The sequence below is a fragment of the Ammospiza caudacuta genome, chromosome 3, assembly GCF_027887145.1.
Source record: "Ammospiza caudacuta isolate bAmmCau1 chromosome 3, bAmmCau1.pri, whole genome shotgun sequence".
NCBI lineage: Eukaryota > Metazoa > Chordata > Aves > Passeriformes > Passerellidae > Ammospiza > Ammospiza caudacuta.
This window is the reverse complement of record NC_080595.1, coordinates 97,575,183-97,595,095: the sequence shown is the minus strand read 5'-3', so window position 1 is coordinate 97,595,095 and position 19,913 is coordinate 97,575,183. Positions and strand designations below refer to the sequence as shown.

The following is a 19,913-nucleotide window of genomic DNA, read 5'->3' as shown; positions in this document are numbered from 1 at the left end:
GAGGAAAGGTAAAATGCAAAACAGAAACACAGGTGTGTTTGAGAAGCTCCCATTTTCCTTTGCCAGTTCAGCAGGAGGAGTGTTGAATGAGATGTTAAGAGCTGCTTACTGAACTTCAAGTATCCTTGGGGGGATAGGTGGCTGGGTAGGTTGACTTTAGGTCATGCAAACTGGCAGCCCTTTTTGCACATTTATGTAAATAAGTTAGAATACTTTGCTGCTGCAGCCCTTGAGAAAGGGTGTCAGTTCAACATAAAACAACCTTGTTGGTCATTATAGATAAGAGGTGTGTATGTGACACTTGTGTGAGGTGCAAGCTAGTGGTTACTATTACAGAATCACAGAACCAATTAGGCTGGAAAAGACCTCTGAGATCACTGAGTCAGACCTCTGAGCTAACACCACCGTGTCAACTCGATTGTGGCATTAAGTGCCATGTCCAGTCTTCCCTTAAAAAGAAAAGACATTATTGGTACAGTGCTTATTTCATCCACAGTAGTTGGATGGATAGAAGTTTTTGTACTGTATTACTGTAAGGTTTATCAGTGTGGCAGTCTGTCAGTTGTCACTACACAAAATAGTGTTGTACATTTGACTTGAAGCAGTGAGATAAAAAGTATTGAGCATATTTAAAAATGGAGGCTGTGTAATGAGTAGTGCCCTCATTTGGTTTAGGGAAAATATTTTTAACAGTGTTATAGTGGGAACTGAAAACTACCTCTGTAATAAAGGCTGCTGACACTTTCCAGGGCTTTGTAGCTGAAAACAAGGACCAGCTTTGCCAGAATGTGAACCTCTGAAAAGTGAAAGTCTGAAGCTTTCTGTGGGTTCGACCATCCTGTAACAGTTCAGCAGTTACAGAATCACAGAATATTCTGATCTGGAAAGGACCCACAATACTCATTCAATCTAGCTTTTAAATTAATATTGGCCCATAGAGGGATCAAACCCACAACACTGGTCTTAGTAGCACTGTGCTCTAACCAAAAGAGCTAATCTCAGGGTCAGGTGTTTTATGTTAAAGAACAAAGGAGAAAGATACAGCTAAGTTTTGATGTGTTCGCATTTTTTTACCCCTGACAGTTTCTCTGAGGAGGCCTAGTACTCACAAAATTCAGAACTGAAGCAGGGAAGGGTTAGTGCCTGGTATTGTGATGCTGCTGTTGCTGCCTCCAGATCCAGATTAGATGTTTATATTCAGCAATTCAAAAATCACCAGAAGCCAGCTGTTACTCCAAATGTCAGTTGGGTGGCATTACCCGGGGACACTGTGGCTGAGATTGGAGAGGGAAACAGGAAGTGTTGGAAGGAAGTGTCGGAAGGAAGTGTCGGAAGGAAGTGTCAGAAGGAAGTGTCGGAAGGAAGGAAGGAAGTGTCGGAAGGAAGGAAGTGTCGGAAGGAAGTGTTGGAAGGAAGTGTCGGAAGGAAGTGTTGGAAGGAAGGAAGGAAGTGTCGGAAGGAAGGAAAGAAGGAAGTGTCGGAAGGAAGTGTCGGAAGGAAGGAAGTGTCGGAAGGAAGGAAGGAAGTGTCGGAAGGAAGGAAGTGTCGGAAGGAAGTGTCGGAAGGAAGTGTCGGAAGGAAGTGTCGGAAGGAAGTGTCGGAAGGAAGGAAGTGTCGGAAGGAAGTGTTGGAAGGAAGTGTCGGAAGGAAGGAAGTGTCGGAAGGAAGGAAGTGTCGGAAGGAAGTGTCGGAAGGAAGTGTTGGAAGGAAGTGTCGGAAGGAAGGAAGGAAGTGTCGGAAGGAAGGAAGGAAGTGTCGGAAGGAAGGAAGGAAGGAAGGAAGTGTCGGAAGGAAGGAAGGAAATGTCGGAAGGAAGTGTCAGAAGGAAGTGTCGGAAGGAAGTGTCGGAAGGAAGGAAGTAAGTGTCAGAAGGAAGGAAGGAAGGAAGGAAGTGTCGGAAGGAAGGAAGGAAGGAAGGAAGGAAGGAAGGAAGGAAGGAAGGGTCGGAAGGAAGGAAGGAAGTGTCGGAAGGAAGGAAGTGTCGGAAGGAAGGAAAGAAGGAAGTGTCGGAAGGAAGGAAGTGTCGGAAGGAAGGAAGGAAGTGTCGGAAGGAAGGAAGGAAGGAAGGAAGTAAGTGTCGGAAGGAAGGAAGGAAGTGTCGGAAGGAAGGAAGTGTCGGAAGGAAGGAAGGAAGGAAGGAAGGAAGTGTCGGAAGGAAGTGTCGGAAGGAAGGAAGGAAGTGTCGGAAGGAAGGAAGGAAGGAAGTGTCAGAAGGTAGGAAGTGTCGGAAGGAAGTGTCGGAAGGAAGGAAGGAAGTGTCGGAAGGAAGGAAGGAAGTGTCGGAAGGAAGTGTCGGAAGGAAGGAAGGAAGTGTCGGAAGGAAGGAAGGAAGTGTCGGAAGGAAGTGTCGGAAGGAAGGAAGTGTCGGAAGGAAGGAAGGAAGTGTCGGAAGGAAGGAAGGAAGGAAGTGTCGGAAGGAAGTGTCGGAAGGAAGGAAGGAAGTGTCGGAAGGAAGGAAGGAAGTGTCGGAAGGAAGGAAGGAAGGAAGTGTCAGAAGGTAGGAAGTGTCGGAAGGAAGTGTCGGAAGGAAGGAAGGAAGTGTCGGAAGGAAGGAAGGAAGTGTCGGAAGGAAGTGTCGGAAGGAAGGAAGGAAGTGTCGGAAGGAAGGAAGGAAGTGTCGGAAGGAAGTGTCGGAAGGAAGGAAGTAAGTGTCGGAAGGAAGGAAGTAAGTGTCGGAAGGAAGGAAGGAAGGAAGTGTCGGAAGGAAGGAAGCGTCGGAAGGAAGTGTCGGAAGGAAGGAAGGAAGTGTTGGAAGGAAGGAAGGAAGTGTCGGAAGGAAGTGTCGGAAGGAAGTGTCGGAAGGAAGGAAGTGTCGGAAGGAAGTGTCGGAAGGAAGGAAGGAAGTGTCGGAAGGAAGGAAGGAAGGAAGTGTCGGAAGGAAGTGTCGGAAGGAAGGAAGTAAGTGTCAGAAGGAAGGAAGGAAGGAAGGAAGTGTCGGAAGGAAGGAAGTGTCGGAAGGAAGGAAGTGTCGGAAGGAAGTGTCGGAAGGAAGGAAGTGTCGGAAGGAAGGAAGGAAGTGTCGGAAGGAAGGAAAGAAGGAAGTGTCGGAAGGAAGGAAGTGTCGGAAGGAAGGAAAGAAGGAAGTGTCGGAAGGAAGGAAGTGTCGGAAGGAAGGAAGGAAGTGTCGGAAGGAAGGAAGGAAGGAAGGAAGGAAGGAAGTGTCGGAAGGAAGGAAGTGTCGGAAGGAAGGAAGGAAGGAAGGAAGTGTCGGAAGGAAGTGTCGGAAGGAAGTGTCGGAAGGAAGGAAGGAAGTGTCGGAAGGAAGGAAGGAAGTGTCGGAAGGAAGTGTCGGAAGGAAGTGTCGGAAGGAAGGAAGGAAGGAAGTGTCGGAAGGAAGTGTCGGAAGGAAGGAAGGAAGTGTCGGAAGGAAGGAAGGAAGTGTCGGAAGGAAGGAAGGAAGTGTCAGAAGGTAGGAAGTGTCGGAAGGAAGTGTCGGAAGGAAGGAAGGAAGTGTCGGAAGGAAGTGTCGGAAGGAAGGAAGGAAGTGTCGGAAGGAAGGAAGGAAGTGTCGGAAGGAAGTGTCGGAAGGAAGGAAGTAAGTGTCAGAAGGAAGGAAGGAAGGAAGGAAGTGTCGGAAGGAAGGAAGTGTCGGAAGGAAGTGTCGGAAGGAAGGAAGTGTCGGAAGGAAGGAAGGAAGTGTCGGAAGGAAGGAAAGAAGGAAGTGTCGGAAGGAAGGAAGTGTCGGAAGGAAGGAAAGAAGGAAGTGTCGGAAGGAAGGAAGTGTCGGAAGGAAGGAAGGAAGTGTCGGAAGGAAGGAAGGAAGGAAGGAAGTGTCGGAAGGAAGTGTCGGAAGGAAGTGTCGGAAGGAAGGAAGGAAGTGTCGGAAGGAAGTGTCGGAAGGAAGGAAGGAAGTGTCGGAAGGAAGGAAGGAAGTGTCGGAAGGAAGGAAGGAAGTGTCAGAAGGTAGGAAGTGTCGGAAGGAAGTGTCGGAAGGAAGGAAGGAAGTGTCGGAAGGAAGTGTCGGAAGGAAGGAAGGAAGTGTCGGAAGGAAGGAAGGAAGTGTCGGAAGGAAGTGTCGGAAGGAAGGAAGTAAGTGTCAGAAGGAAGGAAGGAAGGAAGGAAGTGTCGGAAGGAAGGAAGTGTCGGAAGGAAGTGTCGGAAGGAAGGAAGTGTCGGAAGGAAGGAAGGAAGTGTCGGAAGGAAGGAAAGAAGGAAGTGTCGGAAGGAAGGAAGTGTCGGAAGGAAGGAAAGAAGGAAGTGTCGGAAGGAAGGAAGTGTCGGAAGGAAGGAAGGAAGTGTCGGAAGGAAGGAAAGAAGGAAGTGTCGGAAGGAAGGAAGTGTCGGAAGGAAGGAAAGAAGGAAGTGTCGGAAGGAAGGAAGTGTCGGAAGGAAGGAAGGAAGTGTCGGAAGGAAGGAAGGAAGGAAGGAAGTGTCGGAAGGAAGTGTCGGAAGGAAGTGTCGGAAGGAAGGAAGGAAGTGTCGGAAGGAAGGAAGGAAGTGTCGGAAGGAAGTGTCGGAAGGAAGTGTCGGAAGGAAGGAAGGAAGGAAGTGTCGGAAGGAAGTGTCGGAAGGAAGGAAGGAAGTGTCGGAAGGAAGGAAGGAAGTGTCGGAAGGAAGGAAGGAAGTGTCGGAAGGAAGGAAGGAAGTGTCAGAAGGTAGGAAGTGTCGGAAGGAAGTGTCGGAAGGAAGGAAGGAAGTGTCGGAAGGAAGTGTCGGAAGGAAGGAAGGAAGTGTCGGAAGGAAGGAAGGAAGTGTCGGAAGGAAGTGTCGGAAGGAAGGAAGTAAGTGTCAGAAGGAAGGAAGGAAGGAAGTGTCGGAAGGAAGGAAGGAAGTGTCGGAAGGAAGGAAGGAAGGAAGTGTCGGAAGGAAGGAAGCGTCGGAAGGAAGTGTCGGAAGGAAGGAAGGAAGTGTCGGAAGGAAGGAAGTGTCGGAAGGAAGTGTCGGAAGGAAGTGTCGGAAGGAAGGAAGGAAGTGTCGGAAGGAAGGAAGGAAGTGTCGGAAGGAAGGAAGTGTCGGAAGGAAGTGTCGGAAGGAAGTGTCGGAAGGAAGGAAGGAAGGAAGGAAGGAAGGAAGGAAGGAAGGAAGGAAGGAAGGAAGGAAGGAAGGAAGGAGTCATTGGTGGGGATTTTGGTAGGCAGCAGTTTCTGTGCTTAGAGGCTGGTGTGAAGGCAGATGCTCCATGTTTGACAGACAGGCTGTTTAAAGCAGCTTACACTGAGCAGAGCCTGTGTTTGAGGCTTCTGCAGTCCAATTCTTTGTTCAGCAGCTTTCTGTAACTTCAGTTGTACAGTTAAGAGCAGGTTTGTGGTTTTTAAAATGTATATAGAGTCAGTACTCCTGTTCTCAAGACAGTGTGAAGAAATGATAGGGTTAAACTGTAAACAAAGAGAGGGGAAGAAAATTTTCCTTAATTGAAGATTTAGGTTTTTTTCTGTACTTAAAGGTAGTCCAGAGCTCCTAATGGTATGTGATTGTTTTTTACTTGCAGGTTCCCTGATGTATTTAAATGAAGCCACTCTCCTTCACAATATCAAAGTTCGGTACAGTAAGGACAGAATTTACGTAAGTATTCTGTGTCATGACAACCAATCTAATAGATATGTCCTTTCAAAAATTCACCATGTGTTTCCACTTCTGTTTTTTTTTTCCTATAACAGAACTGCTAATGTGGAAAGGTCGAGGTTGTAGGCCCTTTTTTTGCTTTTTTTTCCTTATATTATACTTTTAGATCAGAATCCCATCTGATTTTTAGCAGGCAGAGCAGTAGGTTTTTCTCTACATGACTGTTTGTGTGCAACCATAGCACAGCTTTGTATCACAAATGTTCCTACAGGTAACTTATTTCACTGTCAACAAAGATGGTTTTCTTTCTTCATTATTTTTGAACGAAGCAAACAGGTGCCGTCTTTGACACCTCCTAGCTCAGATGTCCATCTTAATCTTTTATATTGCTATCAAATTGCCTAATTGTACTTAATGAATTCTGACTAAATTACATTTTGTCCTTGCCATCTGCCCAGATACTGACAGCTGTGAAACAGAAGATAAGAGTTTTCTTTCTTTTTTATTTTTTTTCCCCTAATAGAAAGCTGGCTAGGGATAATACAAAACAGTTCTACATATTTTAAAGTGTCTGTGTTAAAATAATCAACCTTTCTTTTAGCACATATTATAAAATTAATTTAGCTAAACCTTTTTATATAAATGTAAAAAGAAAGTATAATTGTTTTCTTCTGTTGCAGTTGATTTACATAGCTTTAAATTTTTTATGGCTCAAGGTCAAGCGCCAGCTTTAAAATATAAATAAATAAAAATGGCCATTTGAATGCTGCTCTGGAAAAATAATCCTTAAAGAAACCAAACCAAACAATAAAACCCCCCAAAGAAGCAAAATTCTGAATATGGACTGAACATGGGATAGGATAGTATTTTCATAAAGTAGGATAGTAGTTCATAAAGCCTTTCTTCAGTGTAAACAAGTACTACTAATATGTTGTCCAGAACACGTGTATTTTCTGAAGGAAAAAACAACCACTTTTTTTTCAGTTTATAATTTAACTGCATTTCCCTTGTGAACAGTTTTATGCCTTTTTAAAAATCCTGGTTAACAATATTTATCTTGTTATTAAAAGGAAAGTTAATATTAGTATTTGCAACTCTTGAAGGAAAGTTTTCCTTTGGTGAAGTAAGTGCTGAAAAGAGAACTACTTAAGAATCATCATATATTGTGTGATTCAGTCTTCTATTAATGTATCACACAATAGTTTCCAAATTTTAGTCTTCTAGGGACATTCTCAGTAACAACAAAGCAAATAAGTTATTCACCTGAAGGTTTACCTCATTTTCTTCAGATCTTTTCCTGCAAATCTGATTTTTAATTTGATTTTGACCCCTCTTCTTTCCTGTATGTAACCTGGCAATTATAACTGAGCTTTAAGAGTTTCTTTCAGAAACATTAAAAAACCCCCTCTCTTCAGTCTTCCTTGTCCTATGGAAAGGTAAAAAGCAGCCTTTGTCTGAGATTCTTCTCAAATTCCTTCTCTGTAAGAGAACATTTGCATTCTGTAGTTCTCTCTGTGGAAGCAGCTATAGCTAATATTCTTTTGGCTGAATGCTTTTATTGCCTGGCTTGAATGCATTCCCAGGCAGGATCCTGTCAGTCCTTCCTGCTGAGTTGCTTCCATTAGATATTGAAAAGCTATCCTCCTCACTGGAGGACAGTGTGTTATGCTATCCATGAGCTTAGTTCATTCGCTTTTGAGCAGGAGGATTTGGCGTCCTGTCCTTGATCCAGTAATGCAGACAATAGGAAATAATTTAAAAGGAGACTGGGAGAAAGGTCAGATTCAGGACATACTCCACAGCTCGGTGGTTAGGGAATTTTCCCAGGAGAATTTCATAGAAATGCTGAGAAGATAATTAAAGGAACTGTAAAAATATATCCTATCTTGTGTTTGCATTAGCTGGAGAGGATCATAAATGTAATTGTTATATGGAGGCTATAGTCTGTAATAGACAATTGCTGTTAACCACTTGTTTGGATACTGCCTAGTAATTTGCTGTTATTATTTTCTTCACAGACCTATGTAGCCAACATTCTTATTGCAGTGAATCCATATTTTGATATACCTAAGTTTTACTCTTCAGATACTATTAAAAAGTACCAGGGTAGATCGCTGGGAACATTGCCACCACATGTTTTTGCAATTGGTATGTATTGAGCCTGTATTTGTCTATTAAAAAACAAACATTGAATACTTCAGAGTTATCTGTAAATTGCAACCTGCAGCAGTAATTAACTTATTTTGAACTATTATAAAATAAAAGCACTAATGGCTAAAATTGCAAATCTTCTCATCTTTTTGAAGAACTTGTAAATGAGAAACTGTGACAACTCTATTAGGATTATTCTGCACTTCCAGTGTTTTAAGTCTAAGCAATTCAAATATAATTTGCTACCATTAAAAAAACCTAAAAAAGAAATAATGAAATTCAAATTTTATAAGTGAAAAAGGTGTAATAATGATTGGCATTGTCTTTCAGTGTAGTAATTTTCTTTGCCTTAAATTACATTGCCAGAGCATATTCACTATTTCCTTTTATATGCTTGTGTTACAGACAGAAATACATTGAAATGTTATTTATGGCTTAAATCTGATTTCAACCACTTTTGAAAATAAAAAATAATTGGAAACTATAATCAAAGCCTGACATGTTAAAGGCCTTCTCATTGTTTTGTATTTTATTTTGAAATAAAAAATATAATTAGCTGGAGTTTTCATACCTGTTACATAGTAAGAGAGATTTTTTCCCAAGTTTTCTCAGATGTTACTTGTTGCAAAGTACAACTGAAAGTTTCCCTTTAAAAATATATATAAAATAAACACAGACTACTATTTTGCAAATACATTTCATGAAAAAGATTTAGCTTTAGATTCTTGATTTTGTTTTGTTTCATTCTGGAAAAAGTTGAGTAAGCCTTTGTTTCCAAGACTTTGAGTTCTTACATGTCAGTGTTGGAAGAATTACAACTGTAGTATAAATTAAAGGAAAACAGAATTTAATAAGCTATAATTAATTTAATTGTAAACATTTAGTTTCTATTCCTGAAAATGTTACATTTTAATTTTCTGCATTGCAGCTTAACTTTATCCTTGCAATTCTGCTGAGTATTAATTTTTGTCATGTCAACCATATTCTTCTTTTTAAGCTGATAAAGCATTCCGTGACATGAAAGTGCTTAAGATGAGTCAATCCATCATAGTCTCTGGAGAATCAGGAGCTGGCAAGACAGAAAACACTAAATTTGTTTTGAGGTTTGTATGTGAACCAAAGTTAGTATTTGAATTCCTTGTGTTTATGCATTTGGTTGACATAGAGGCAGAGCAAACTAAGGTCATCAGTGGGTTTAAGATACAATTCAGTAAGATATGTATTAGCTTCTATGTGCACTTTATTACAAGAAATTGAGTTAAAAGCCGACATGATAATGTGCAGAAATAGCTACATACTCACAGAAACTTTAACTCAGTTGTACTGACATCATGTAGTTATTATGGCTTATGATACAGTCGTTTTGGTATTGCACATCTGGTAATGTGGTTGATAAAAAATGTAACTAGACATTAATTGTATCTTGCAAGACACTGTTGGTTTTGCCATAAATGTGTGTTTCTGTGTTCCCCCTGACGTTTTCTTTTTAGTTTGTTTATCTTTTTAACTTTAAAATACTTTACCCAAGTTTACTGAGTAAGACTGAATAGTGGTATTTATTTATTTATTGATGTTCATGTGCGGCCGATACTAAATCAAGTTTATTAAATTATATGGAAAGCCATATTGCTGATATATATCAGCCTTGCTTCCATATCTGCATTATCTTTTCATGGCTTTTTATCACTCTGGAACACTAACTGGAAAGAACTGGTCCTTTAAATACGCCTATGTCAATAGGTGGCCTGATGATGCAGGGAAGCACAGTGTGGGCAGTGTAAATATGCTCCCTTGCCATGCCTTGGACTTGTTTCCCTCTACAAATATTTAATTCCCTTTTCCCTAAAATAATGTATTTTCTAGTATTTCTCTACAGTAGAGGTATTATTTTCCACATCCCGTGAAGAACTGTCACAACTGCCTGTCTGTCCTTCATACTGCTCTGCACTGGCCCTGGGCAACCTTTCACAGATAGCTGTAAGAACTACTGCAAGGTGCTGGCAGTTTTTTACAAGGGACACCTGACTCTATTCCTGATAAGCGTAACAGAAAAAGACAGCAGGCACTGGAAGAATATCTCACAAGAGATGCTCTTCAAGATTATTCTTCCACTTCTCAGCAAAGGAAGAGCTCATTATCCAACAGGCAAATATCATCGCTGCTGCTTCTCCCCAGCACCCTCCACCATAGAGTCCCTCTACAAAACATAACTGAGTTTTAAAAGCTGGAAGATTTTACCCTTGTGGGTTTAGAAAGTAAAAGCTGCTAGTACAGCTCTTTTAGTGCTTCTAAATTTTTTTGGAAAGCCCCATTTTCAAGAGCTGTTTTTAACTTGTCCCAGATTCCCTTGCGAATTTCCAGAAAGCATGCCCTGTGAACAGGGAAAAAAAATTTAAAAAGACTGGGACTTTGGAGCAAGTAGATTGTGGTTCTAGTTTCTAATTCTTTCTTCAATTGCTAAATTGAATCCTGCCTTAATTGTATACTTGTAATTCCTTATCCTTACCATCTCCATGTGGAATTTTATTAACACTGATAGTTATTAATACAGAAACACTATGGATGGCAACAGTCTTAAATTCAGGAAATAGACATGAAACCTAATGTATTTAAAAAGATTATTAATAAATACACATAATACAGTAATAGTTTGATTATATTTCTATTAAACTGTAATTTCCATATACATGTTAAAAAGAAATTTCTAGCAGGCCTTGGAGTATTAAAAAAAATTGGAAGTGTGCAAGAATATTTTTCTTTTAGCAAAAAAGAAAAGTAAAAGTAAAGTTAAAGTTTATTTCAAAGTGCATAGGTATTTGAAACTTTAAATCGGAATGCGTTTCATATAGTAATTAGTATTTGTGCACAGCCATGTTAAACCCTGCTTAAGTGAGGAAACCTGACATGAGATGAATGATACTGATTTTTTTTAATCTTACTTTACAGGTATTTGACAGAATCCTATGGCAGTGGCCAAGATATTGATGACAGAATTGTAGAAGGTACGGAAGTTTCTTTCATTTAACTACAGGTTCCAACATGATTTTTTTTTTCAGAAATGTGACTCAACAGCAAGCGAATAAAAGTAGCATAGAAATGCTATCAGACTTTCTAGAGCATAATTTATAGGCAGTTGATCTTCATCCTAGGTTTTGAAACATTTTTTATTTTTAATTCACTTTATTTATTATAGTATCATGCTGTCATTTATTAGAAAACATTTATGTGTGTGTTTGAATTGAGCTTTACACATATAATGTACTCAAGGTGGTACCCAAAATGGAATTTTAAACTGCTTAAAATCTTCAAGGACAAGATTGTTTTTTCATTACTATCTGTTAGTACCAGGAAAATATAATTCCTCGTCCTCATTATCAAGTTCTCAAAGTCAAATAAAGTAGGGAAGTTCTTTTAAATTATGATTCTGGATCATATTTCTGTTCTAACATTTTTTGTCAGAAATCACATAATTCAGAATAGCACTTTGACTGTATCTATCTTTACAGTAGACTCCAAACGAGGTGAAGAGAGGCTGTGTTGATCCTTCCTATTGAGCCTCTTGAATGTTGCATATACTTCCTTCTTGGACAGAAAATAGCTTTTTGAGAAAATAGAAATACCTGAAGAACAAACAACCTTCAGCCAACCTAATAATTCCTCATACATCAGTTTTAGTCCTCTATAGGATAGCATAAATTTATGTGGAAATTTCTTGACTCTGTGTCTCTTTCTTAAAAAAAAAAAATTACTTTTGCTTTACATTTTCCTGCTTTCAAATTTGAACCACTTATTCAAGAGAAGTACTTCAGGCTTTAATCTCTTGTTGCTGTAACTGCTTAAACCAGTTCCTTAGTGAAATCCACTGTGTGCTAAAGGAACTCAGAAAGTGGGCAAAAGTTGGATAATGCCTGATGCAAATTAATTGGTACTTGTAGGTATTCCTCAAAGAGTTTGGGCTTTTTAATTTAGAACAGCATCTGATGCATGAATTCTGAAGGTTTTTAGGCATGATTTTAATGAATATGCTTGTGGCATATGTATTACTAGAGGAACCTTCAGCCTACCTGAAATACTTTGTGCAATTTGGTTTTGTTCATAATCCTTTCTTTAAAATTTCATATTACATAAAATGCCTGAATAAGTATCAAAGATCTTGTAAGAAGTCAGATTTGCATTTTTATGAACTTTAATTGTTAAAAAAATGAAAATACAGCCAAACAAAAAAAGGTTAATTCTCATGTCCTATTATATGATGCATTATCACCCACATTTTATTCAAGCATTGATGTTATTTCTTCATTCTTTAATTTATGTAGGAGCAGATATTTAAATGGTTGTTAGTGGAGTTTTAAATCTGAGTATCTGCTCACTTAGTTTCCAATGCTTATTTTTAGCTAGAAGCCTTAAAATATCTTGCAGATATTTTTAGTGGTTTATTGATAATGTGGTTTAGTAAACTATTTTTCTTTGATCCTCAAAGCTAGTAAAAAGCAGTCTTTCAGAGGCCTTCTATTTCATAATTAATAAGCAGTTTCAAACTGTTTAAACTGTGCATGATATTTGTATGAGTGTGTATATATATAGATATGAGAATTAGATTGCTTGCTGCCATTCTTTCTGCATGGCTTTAACATGCTGAAAAGCAGCAGCCAGTAAAAAATAAAATCAGCCAGTCACTTAATTGACCTAATTTGAAAGGACAGTGTTAAGTGGTTTTTGAAATCAACAGACTTTTCTAATATGATATTTATTAATTTCCAAGTCAATCTAAAACATTGCATGCATGACATTTAAGTGACATTTTTGTCTGCGGAATAAGTGAGTAGTTTAGATTTCATGAATAATAAATAATTGGGAAGCATTAAATTCTGCTCTGTCTCATGTAGTTAATGTATCAGTTATTTACCTACTTCCTATAGAAAAACATCACTGAATAACTTTTGGTATTTGTCTCTGAATTTCTGGCAGTATTGATTCAAGTACACTGCACTGTTACAAGACATTTAAGTACTTAATTTCATGGTCCACCACAATATATCCAGTATAATTTGCAAAATATATTATTCCTAATAGGTAATATTTTTCCTTTGATTTTCAAACCTTATTCCAAATAAGTCCCCCGGTTAATTGTATTTGTTCTCTGTTTCTTTTTGGTAGTTTCCTGATTGAATTCTAACACTACAAAAATTAATTTTTTAAACAGCAAATCCCCTATTAGAAGCTTTTGGAAATGCAAAGACTGTTCGAAACAACAACAGCAGTCGTTTTGGGAAATTTGTTGAAATTCACTTCAATGAAAAGGTACTGGAATTTTGTTACAGATAACCAGTGATGGGTTTTTTTGCCATATAATGGAAATGCTAGACTGGCAGACGGCTGAACAGACTTACTAGTCTTGCAGCAAATAGCCACTGTCCTACTTTACAGATTCGATTTGAATTGTGTCACCTTGAAAGAAAAACCAGAGCCACACTGTACTGTCTCATTACTGGAAAGCAGTGGCAACTCAGTAGGAAAATTGCTTCTACCAACAAAAGATTAAAAATGGGTCCCTTCATTGCATATGTGAGTCTTCTCATATGAAGACTAACTCACTTGCTGTTAGGTATCCATCCATTCCCTTAATGCTCAACTAAGTGTAAGTTATGTATTAGACATAAATGTATTTTGACTTCAAACTTTTTTATGTATTTGTATGAAATTTTGAGACCTTACATAGTAATCTATGTATGACAGAAGTCAAGGAATTGGTTTTTTGATAAAAATACTATTCAACTGTGTATCTTAATAAAAATTTTCTTTGTTCAGGTGTAGTTTTGTTTGGGTGGGATATGTATACACACATTCCACAGTTAAGGATGGCTGTATGGTTGGTCAGTATGTCCAAGGTGACGACTCCTGTGGATGTTCTCTAGAGATTAAATACATGCTTCCTCATCTTTCTGACTGAGGACAAACAAACTGCAAAAATTTGTTTCTTTTCCTGCAGACTTAAAGCTCATTTGTTTGGTCTTGAGCTTGTGGTCTTTTCCTAAGTTTTCATCACTTGGTTTGTAATTTAACTTCAGAGCTTTTGTTAATAGTTTACCTAGTAAATAACCCTCTGAATATCTTCAGAAACTCCTTCAAGGTTGCTTCAGCTTTCCACTGCAAGATCAGCCTGTTTACTTGAGCCCCTTTTTTACAAGGCATCACTTCTCACTTTGTGGTCACATTTTTAGGTCTGGTTTCTCAAAGTGATATGAGTACAGACTGAGACCTCCTGAATAAGGGAATGACTGCATAACTGCAATCAGATTTGTCAGTCAGCTAATCCTTCTTAGTTCCTGTAATGGCCATTAAGTTCAGGAATTTCCTTGCCATTAAGGTTTCTCAAGGCATAGGGAATTTTATCATAGGCCAGATAAGAAATAGCTTTCAAAAATATATGTCAGAATTCCTTCTCCATAAAGAAGTGCAAGTGTTGGAAATAAAATGTTGTGTCATAATTAATTTGCCCAAGATGTTGTCCAAATATGTACTCTATAATTTTAACCTCTCCTTTTATTTTACAAGAATCTCAGTAAAATGCACCTAAAGAAGGCTGTAATAGCACTGTCATACAGAAAGTGTAAGGATGGCTGTAGCAATGCTCTTTGCAGTAACTCCTGAGGTTCTGCTATGGATTTCTGCTTTTTGGGGTGAAGAAGACCTTTCTTTTAAGAAGAGTGTATGTATATACAATACATGAGCTGGGGAGAGAAGTAATGGTAAAGACAATGGTTTTTTCCTAGGCTTAATATGTATCAGGTAGAGATAGTTTTAAATCTTTTTTGGAGCAGTTTCTATTGAGCAAGTCATGATCAGGTAAAAGTAAATTGAAGACCTGAATCTTAAATAATGCTACAAATATTCAGATAATCAGAAAAATATTTCTTCTTCCTAGAACTCGGTGGTTGGTGGATTTGTGTCACACTACCTTCTGGAGAAATCTAGGATCTGTGTGCAAGGCAAAGAAGAGAGGAATTATCATATCTTTTATAGGCTTTGTGCTGGTGCTCCAGAAGACATTAGGGAAAAGCTATATTTAAGCTCTCCTGACAACTTCAGGGTGAGTAGCAGAGTCAGCATTTGTGAAGTTTGTCATATCGTCATATGTGGATTCTTCATATAGAACATATTAAAATCTCTATTTATTATCTTTGGCAGACTCATTATAATTAAAAAACCTGGATTTTCTTTTTGTTAAGTCTATTTGATCTTGGACTAAAGCTACCTGACATTTTTCTTTACTGGAAGAATTCCTGTACTTTTTCTCTGTCTTAAAATTGAGGAATCTGTGCTCTTCCAGAAAATGTACTGTTGCATACCCAACTGTTAGTAATGCTGTTACGGGCTCTTCTAGAGATGTAAAGTGTGAATTTCTTCAGTGCAAATCAAATCTGGTACATATCAGTCAGTTCTTTGCTTGTGTTCTGTCATTTGTTTCCATCTCTCACCATTTCTTGCCTTATATTTGGCTTGGAACATTATGGAAGTGGAATTTTGTTTATTCCTTAAATAAACAGACCAAATCTCTTGGGTTTTGAAGGGTTTTGTAATACAAAGATGTGGAATTACAAGGACATAAGTTAAATGACTGTCATCTCTTTAGACTTCTTTGATCTTAAACGAGACAAGAAGCACTGCAAACAAAGAATTAAGTTATTGTGCTGACTGTTTTCTTTGTTGGTTGATCTTCCTACTTGTTCTAAATAAAACTTGGACTGTGCTTATAGATTGCTTTCCTTTTTGTACTCAGTTCCATCAAAATTCAGCGGAGCTTTAAATATACAAATGTCCTGCCAGTTTTGTGCAAAGCAGAAGGTGAGACCTGAATCAGTGCACTCGCTGTGGGGAAGGTGGGGGCACCCTGCCCACCAAACAGGCAGCTGCTGTTTGGCCAAGGCAGTCAGTCTCTCCTTATGGATGAGCCAGGAAATGGGCACAGAGCTGCACTTCCACGTTGTGTGCATTGTACATTTGTACTGTGGTGTCAAGGTGATCCTGCTCTCTAAAAGCCATGACTGTATTCTAGGACAAGTTTCCTTACTTTCTCAAGGCATTCTCTAGGCATTCATAGATCTTACATTATTTCTGTAAATATTTAGTTTGTATCTTTTTTTTTTTTCTTCTATTTGTACTCACCTGTGTGATGGAAACTTGTTCTGGTGCTTATGAGGAAAGAACTGCTTCCATTCCCTAGAAGGAAAGTTTTTCTTTTGAAACACTCAACAAACACAATACTTAAGAACAGCCAACACCATTTATATTTGTAAAATGTGGAGCTAGTTTTCAAAACTTTCTTTTTTACTCTGCAGTTACTCCATGCAGTATTCTCTTGTATGATTTAAAGCTAAAATGTTGAACAGATTTTCAAGTACATGTTTTTATTGTGCAGTCACTTTTCCATTAAAATTTATTTCTTGAAGTTAATAGATTTTATTTCTAGAATATGCTGCCTACCCACCTTGGGGATTTTTTTAAAAATCAAGAATTCTGCTCATGAGAGAACCCAAGGTTGTAGATGTCAGGGTCAGACACAAAACCTTCTTAAAATCAGGCTGATGCAGGATAGCACTTAACAGCCTGAGTTCTTTTACAGAGGACATTTTATTGCATATTTCATGTATGAAGAGTCTGTAGTCACACCAGCCTCATCATACTGTGACCTGTTTTTTTACTTCTACTAAGACTATAGCTGACACTTTAGTTTCCATTAAGGATTTTATTGCTTTATCATAAGTTAGTACTTGAATTCTGAGTTCTTGCATGTGAAAGGTCCACTCTGCATGTTAAATTGCAAAACTTTAATGCAGCTTCTTTCTCTCTCTTAAAGTAGATTATCTTTAATTAAAAACCAAAGAAACAAAACCTTAGGATATTTTTCATCTTTGTAAGCTTGTAAATGAATTTAAATATTCTTAAAGTTTATTACTTGTATTGCACTAAATTTTCATCAAGTACCATTTTATGGGAGATTTTTAGGAAAACAAAATTGTAAAAGATAATTTTCCTCCTAAATTTGCATTTCTTTTGTCAAGATGATTTTTGTGTTCTTTGTTCTCATTTACTACTTCAGTTTTCATCATAAAATGGTTCTGACTAAGCATACTTGTGTCACTTTTTTACCACATTTTGTTGACTGCACATCTGTTTCAGAGTTCATAGAAATGCCATCTTTCGAGCTTTTGATAATAGATTGTGATATTACACAAGGCAAAGTTTGATGATTGATCAGTATTTTCCAATCAGTACTAAATTTTACAAGAAAGATATTAATAAAAAACCTTGAACTCTAAAATTGGTTATTTAGAAAAGCTCATCCCTTAAGTCACATTGCATTGGCTCTATTGTGCCCCTTGTCTTGAGCCTTATGGCTTATCGAGGCAAATTAGGGCCAGCTTGAGTTCTAAGACTCAAGCCTGGTTTCTTTAAAGTACACTTTGTTAGAAATAGGACCATCTCAAGTTTTTTGGTTTTTTTTGTTTTGTTTTTTGTTTTTTTTTTTTTTTGTTTTTTTTTTTTTTTTTTTTTTTTTTTTTTTTTTTTGTTTTTTTTTTTTTTTTTTTAAATTTTGTTTCGGTTTGGTTTGGCTTTTTTGGCGGGGGGGGGTGTTTTTTTTTTCTTTTTCAAAGAAGCAAAACATTTTTAAAAGATAGAGGATAAATTAATTCTGTTAAATCTTTGGGCTTCCTGCTCTTTGACTTAAGTGATCCCTTGGAATCTCCTCCCCATCCATTTGGCCATCATGGCATAGGGACACATTGCTCTGGGCATATAAACCAAGACACTGCATTGGCTGCACCTGCCTGACCTGTCCTCTGGATTGCAGCAGCACTGATGGCCATCACCTCTGTAATAGTTCATCCTTCCCCTGCAGGTTCCCTGGGGAAGTGGGAATTTACTTGGCCAAGTATGAGGACTGGGAAGGTTTCACTGGGTGAATGGTGAAGGGATAAGTTAATTAGAGTGTAAAACACAGGGTTTAGGATTTCTGTACAGGGGGGTCTAAAGAAGTAAGATGGAGGAATTGGGGCGTGTCCTGTTCTTCTTCTTCTTCTTCTTGGCCTCCATCTTCTGTGGTGATGGTGGCACTTTAGGATTGGTTATTACTAGAAGTGCACCGGTTAATAAGGGTAGAAGGTATTGGGGAAAAATGATAAATATTGTATACGTAACTTAGGGTATAAAGATAAGTGACCGCCCCGGGGGCTCGCAGTGTGCCCATGGCTGACTTGCTGTGCAGACCTCTGTCGGGCTGAAAGAAAATCTTTTAGATAAACAATTAATAAACACCGAGACCGAGACAAGATCAGAAGTCTCTTCTCGTCCTTTGAAGCGTCGGCTCTTCAAGGCCATCCCTGGGCCTTTCCAGGCCGCCTAAACAGCCGGGAGAAACAGAAAACCTACAGCCAAGGATTATGCAATAGCCCTGCAGTTCTGCAGGTTTCTTACACACCCATTGTCCAGCACAGCCCACATGAAAGCGTGCAGTCCTGGGGCTCGTGCTTTAGGTTGCCCTGCAGAAGTTTTCAGAAATTCAAGGTCACGAGGAAACCATGTGCTGAACTTGAAGGTCTTGGTGCCTTGGACTGAATCACATGGCTGTGAAAGTAAAGCTGCACAGTAAATCTGGAATAATTCTGTACCTGGAGAACAGTAAATGAGGATGAGAAGCTGAACTTTTTTCTCATCTACATTTCAGGAAGAGAAATGAAATTGCCTTATGTTTGGGTTGCTGAAGTTACAATAGTGTGTTATACTTCACAAAAAAAAAAAAAGGTCAGACAAACCATACAAACCAAACCCCAAGTACAATGGTATTTAGATGTACTGTATGATAACCTGAAACTGTGTATTTGTGTTCTTTTAAAAATATAATTTCTCCCTAATTTAATATATAAATTTACTCAAGGTTTTAGCTTTCAAATGAAAGCCATTATCTTGTGATTAAATGTCTTTTATGTAGGTTATCATTTAATACCACTCTGGTTCACATTCTCAACCTGTCAGATAAGTTTCCACGCTCTCTTTTTGAAAAGTATGGCCTTTTTCACTTCCCATCCCCAGTTTCTGGGATCGTGTTACTAATGCTGTAATAGAGGATATATTGTGTTTAAAATACACTGTGATTTGCATTCTTATTGACTGATGAAGAAAAATTCTGTACTTTGTTAAACACCAAGCTAGCTTTGAACAGTTGTCACTTAGTTTTAATATTAAATTTGTCACCAAGTTTTTTCTACTGTTAGAAATGCTTTGAAGAATATTTTGAGGTTTTGGAATTTTGCATGTAAATTTTAATCAGAGAGTAGAATTGTCTGTGTTCACCTCTTAGAAAACATCTTTGTTCAATTAAAGAGTAAAGAATCAGTTCACTTCCTTCAGACAAAGGGCTCTGTCCAAGCTTTTGGACAGAGTTCTTACATTCAGATGAACAAATCAGTAAGGAAAAGCTGGTGATCCCATTTTTCAGAAGGCAACAGTAATTATTTAAATCTAAGTTCAGTCTGATTTACTGAACAGTAAATCTGAGATTACTATACAACAAAAGGTGGATATCAGAAGCCAGGTTCAAAATAAGGCTTCTGCTTAGACCATGCTGTAAGCTTTAAATATTCTTCAGACTTTTTAATACACTATGTCTCCTACTACCTATAGAAATATTTGGTGAGAAAAAATTAGTAATTTCACATTACATGTATGCCAGAAAATGAGTTCTTTTGGTTCCTAATTTTGGTTGTCTTTTCTGTAATCCTGGACTCCTTGAATAGGTTTAATAAAATCAAAAAGTAAGAAAATATTGTGTAGCTTAATAAATATCCCATTGTGTCAAAAAGTGTTTTAGTTGTCAAAATCAAGAAACTTTCAATAGAAGTTTGGTACTGTTGCAGTTCTTTAATTTTGTAGCTGTAAATAAATATATTTTCAAGGAATGAATTATGAGAGCACTTATCATGTTGTTTGTATCAAATTGTTAAATCAAGCCATGTAGGGCAAGCTTTAAATAAAAGCATATGTATTCCTTACTTCTATCTTTAACTATGCATTTCCACTTGTTTTATTGTTCCAGTATTTAAATCGAGGCTGTACCAGATTCTTCGCTAACAAAGAAACAGACAAGCAGATTTTGCAAAATCGCAAGAGTCCTGAGGTATGTTTTTATCTTCAGTTAGTTTATATTGTTACATAATGGAGATAGAGTTGAAAGTGATTACAATTTTATAGTGTGGAATGAA

General features: G+C 38.1%; 1 protein-coding gene across 2 annotated transcripts in view; it reads left to right on the top strand.

Annotated features, from left to right (window-relative positions):
• MYO6 (myosin VI) overlaps positions 1-19,913 on the top strand; it is a 106,710-nt gene that overhangs the window by 38,891 nt on the left and 47,906 nt on the right. For both annotated transcript variants that reach the window (XM_058800852.1, XM_058800850.1), the window contains exons 4-10: positions 5,429-5,502; positions 7,521-7,650; positions 8,651-8,756; positions 10,600-10,655; positions 12,857-12,954; positions 14,579-14,743; positions 19,748-19,828. In XM_058800852.1, coding sequence (XP_058656835.1) covers positions 5,429-5,502; positions 7,521-7,650; positions 8,651-8,756; positions 10,600-10,655; positions 12,857-12,954; positions 14,579-14,743; positions 19,748-19,828 — 710 coding nt within the window. The remainder of the gene's footprint in view (positions 1-5,428; positions 5,503-7,520; positions 7,651-8,650; positions 8,757-10,599; positions 10,656-12,856; positions 12,955-14,578; positions 14,744-19,747; positions 19,829-19,913) is intronic.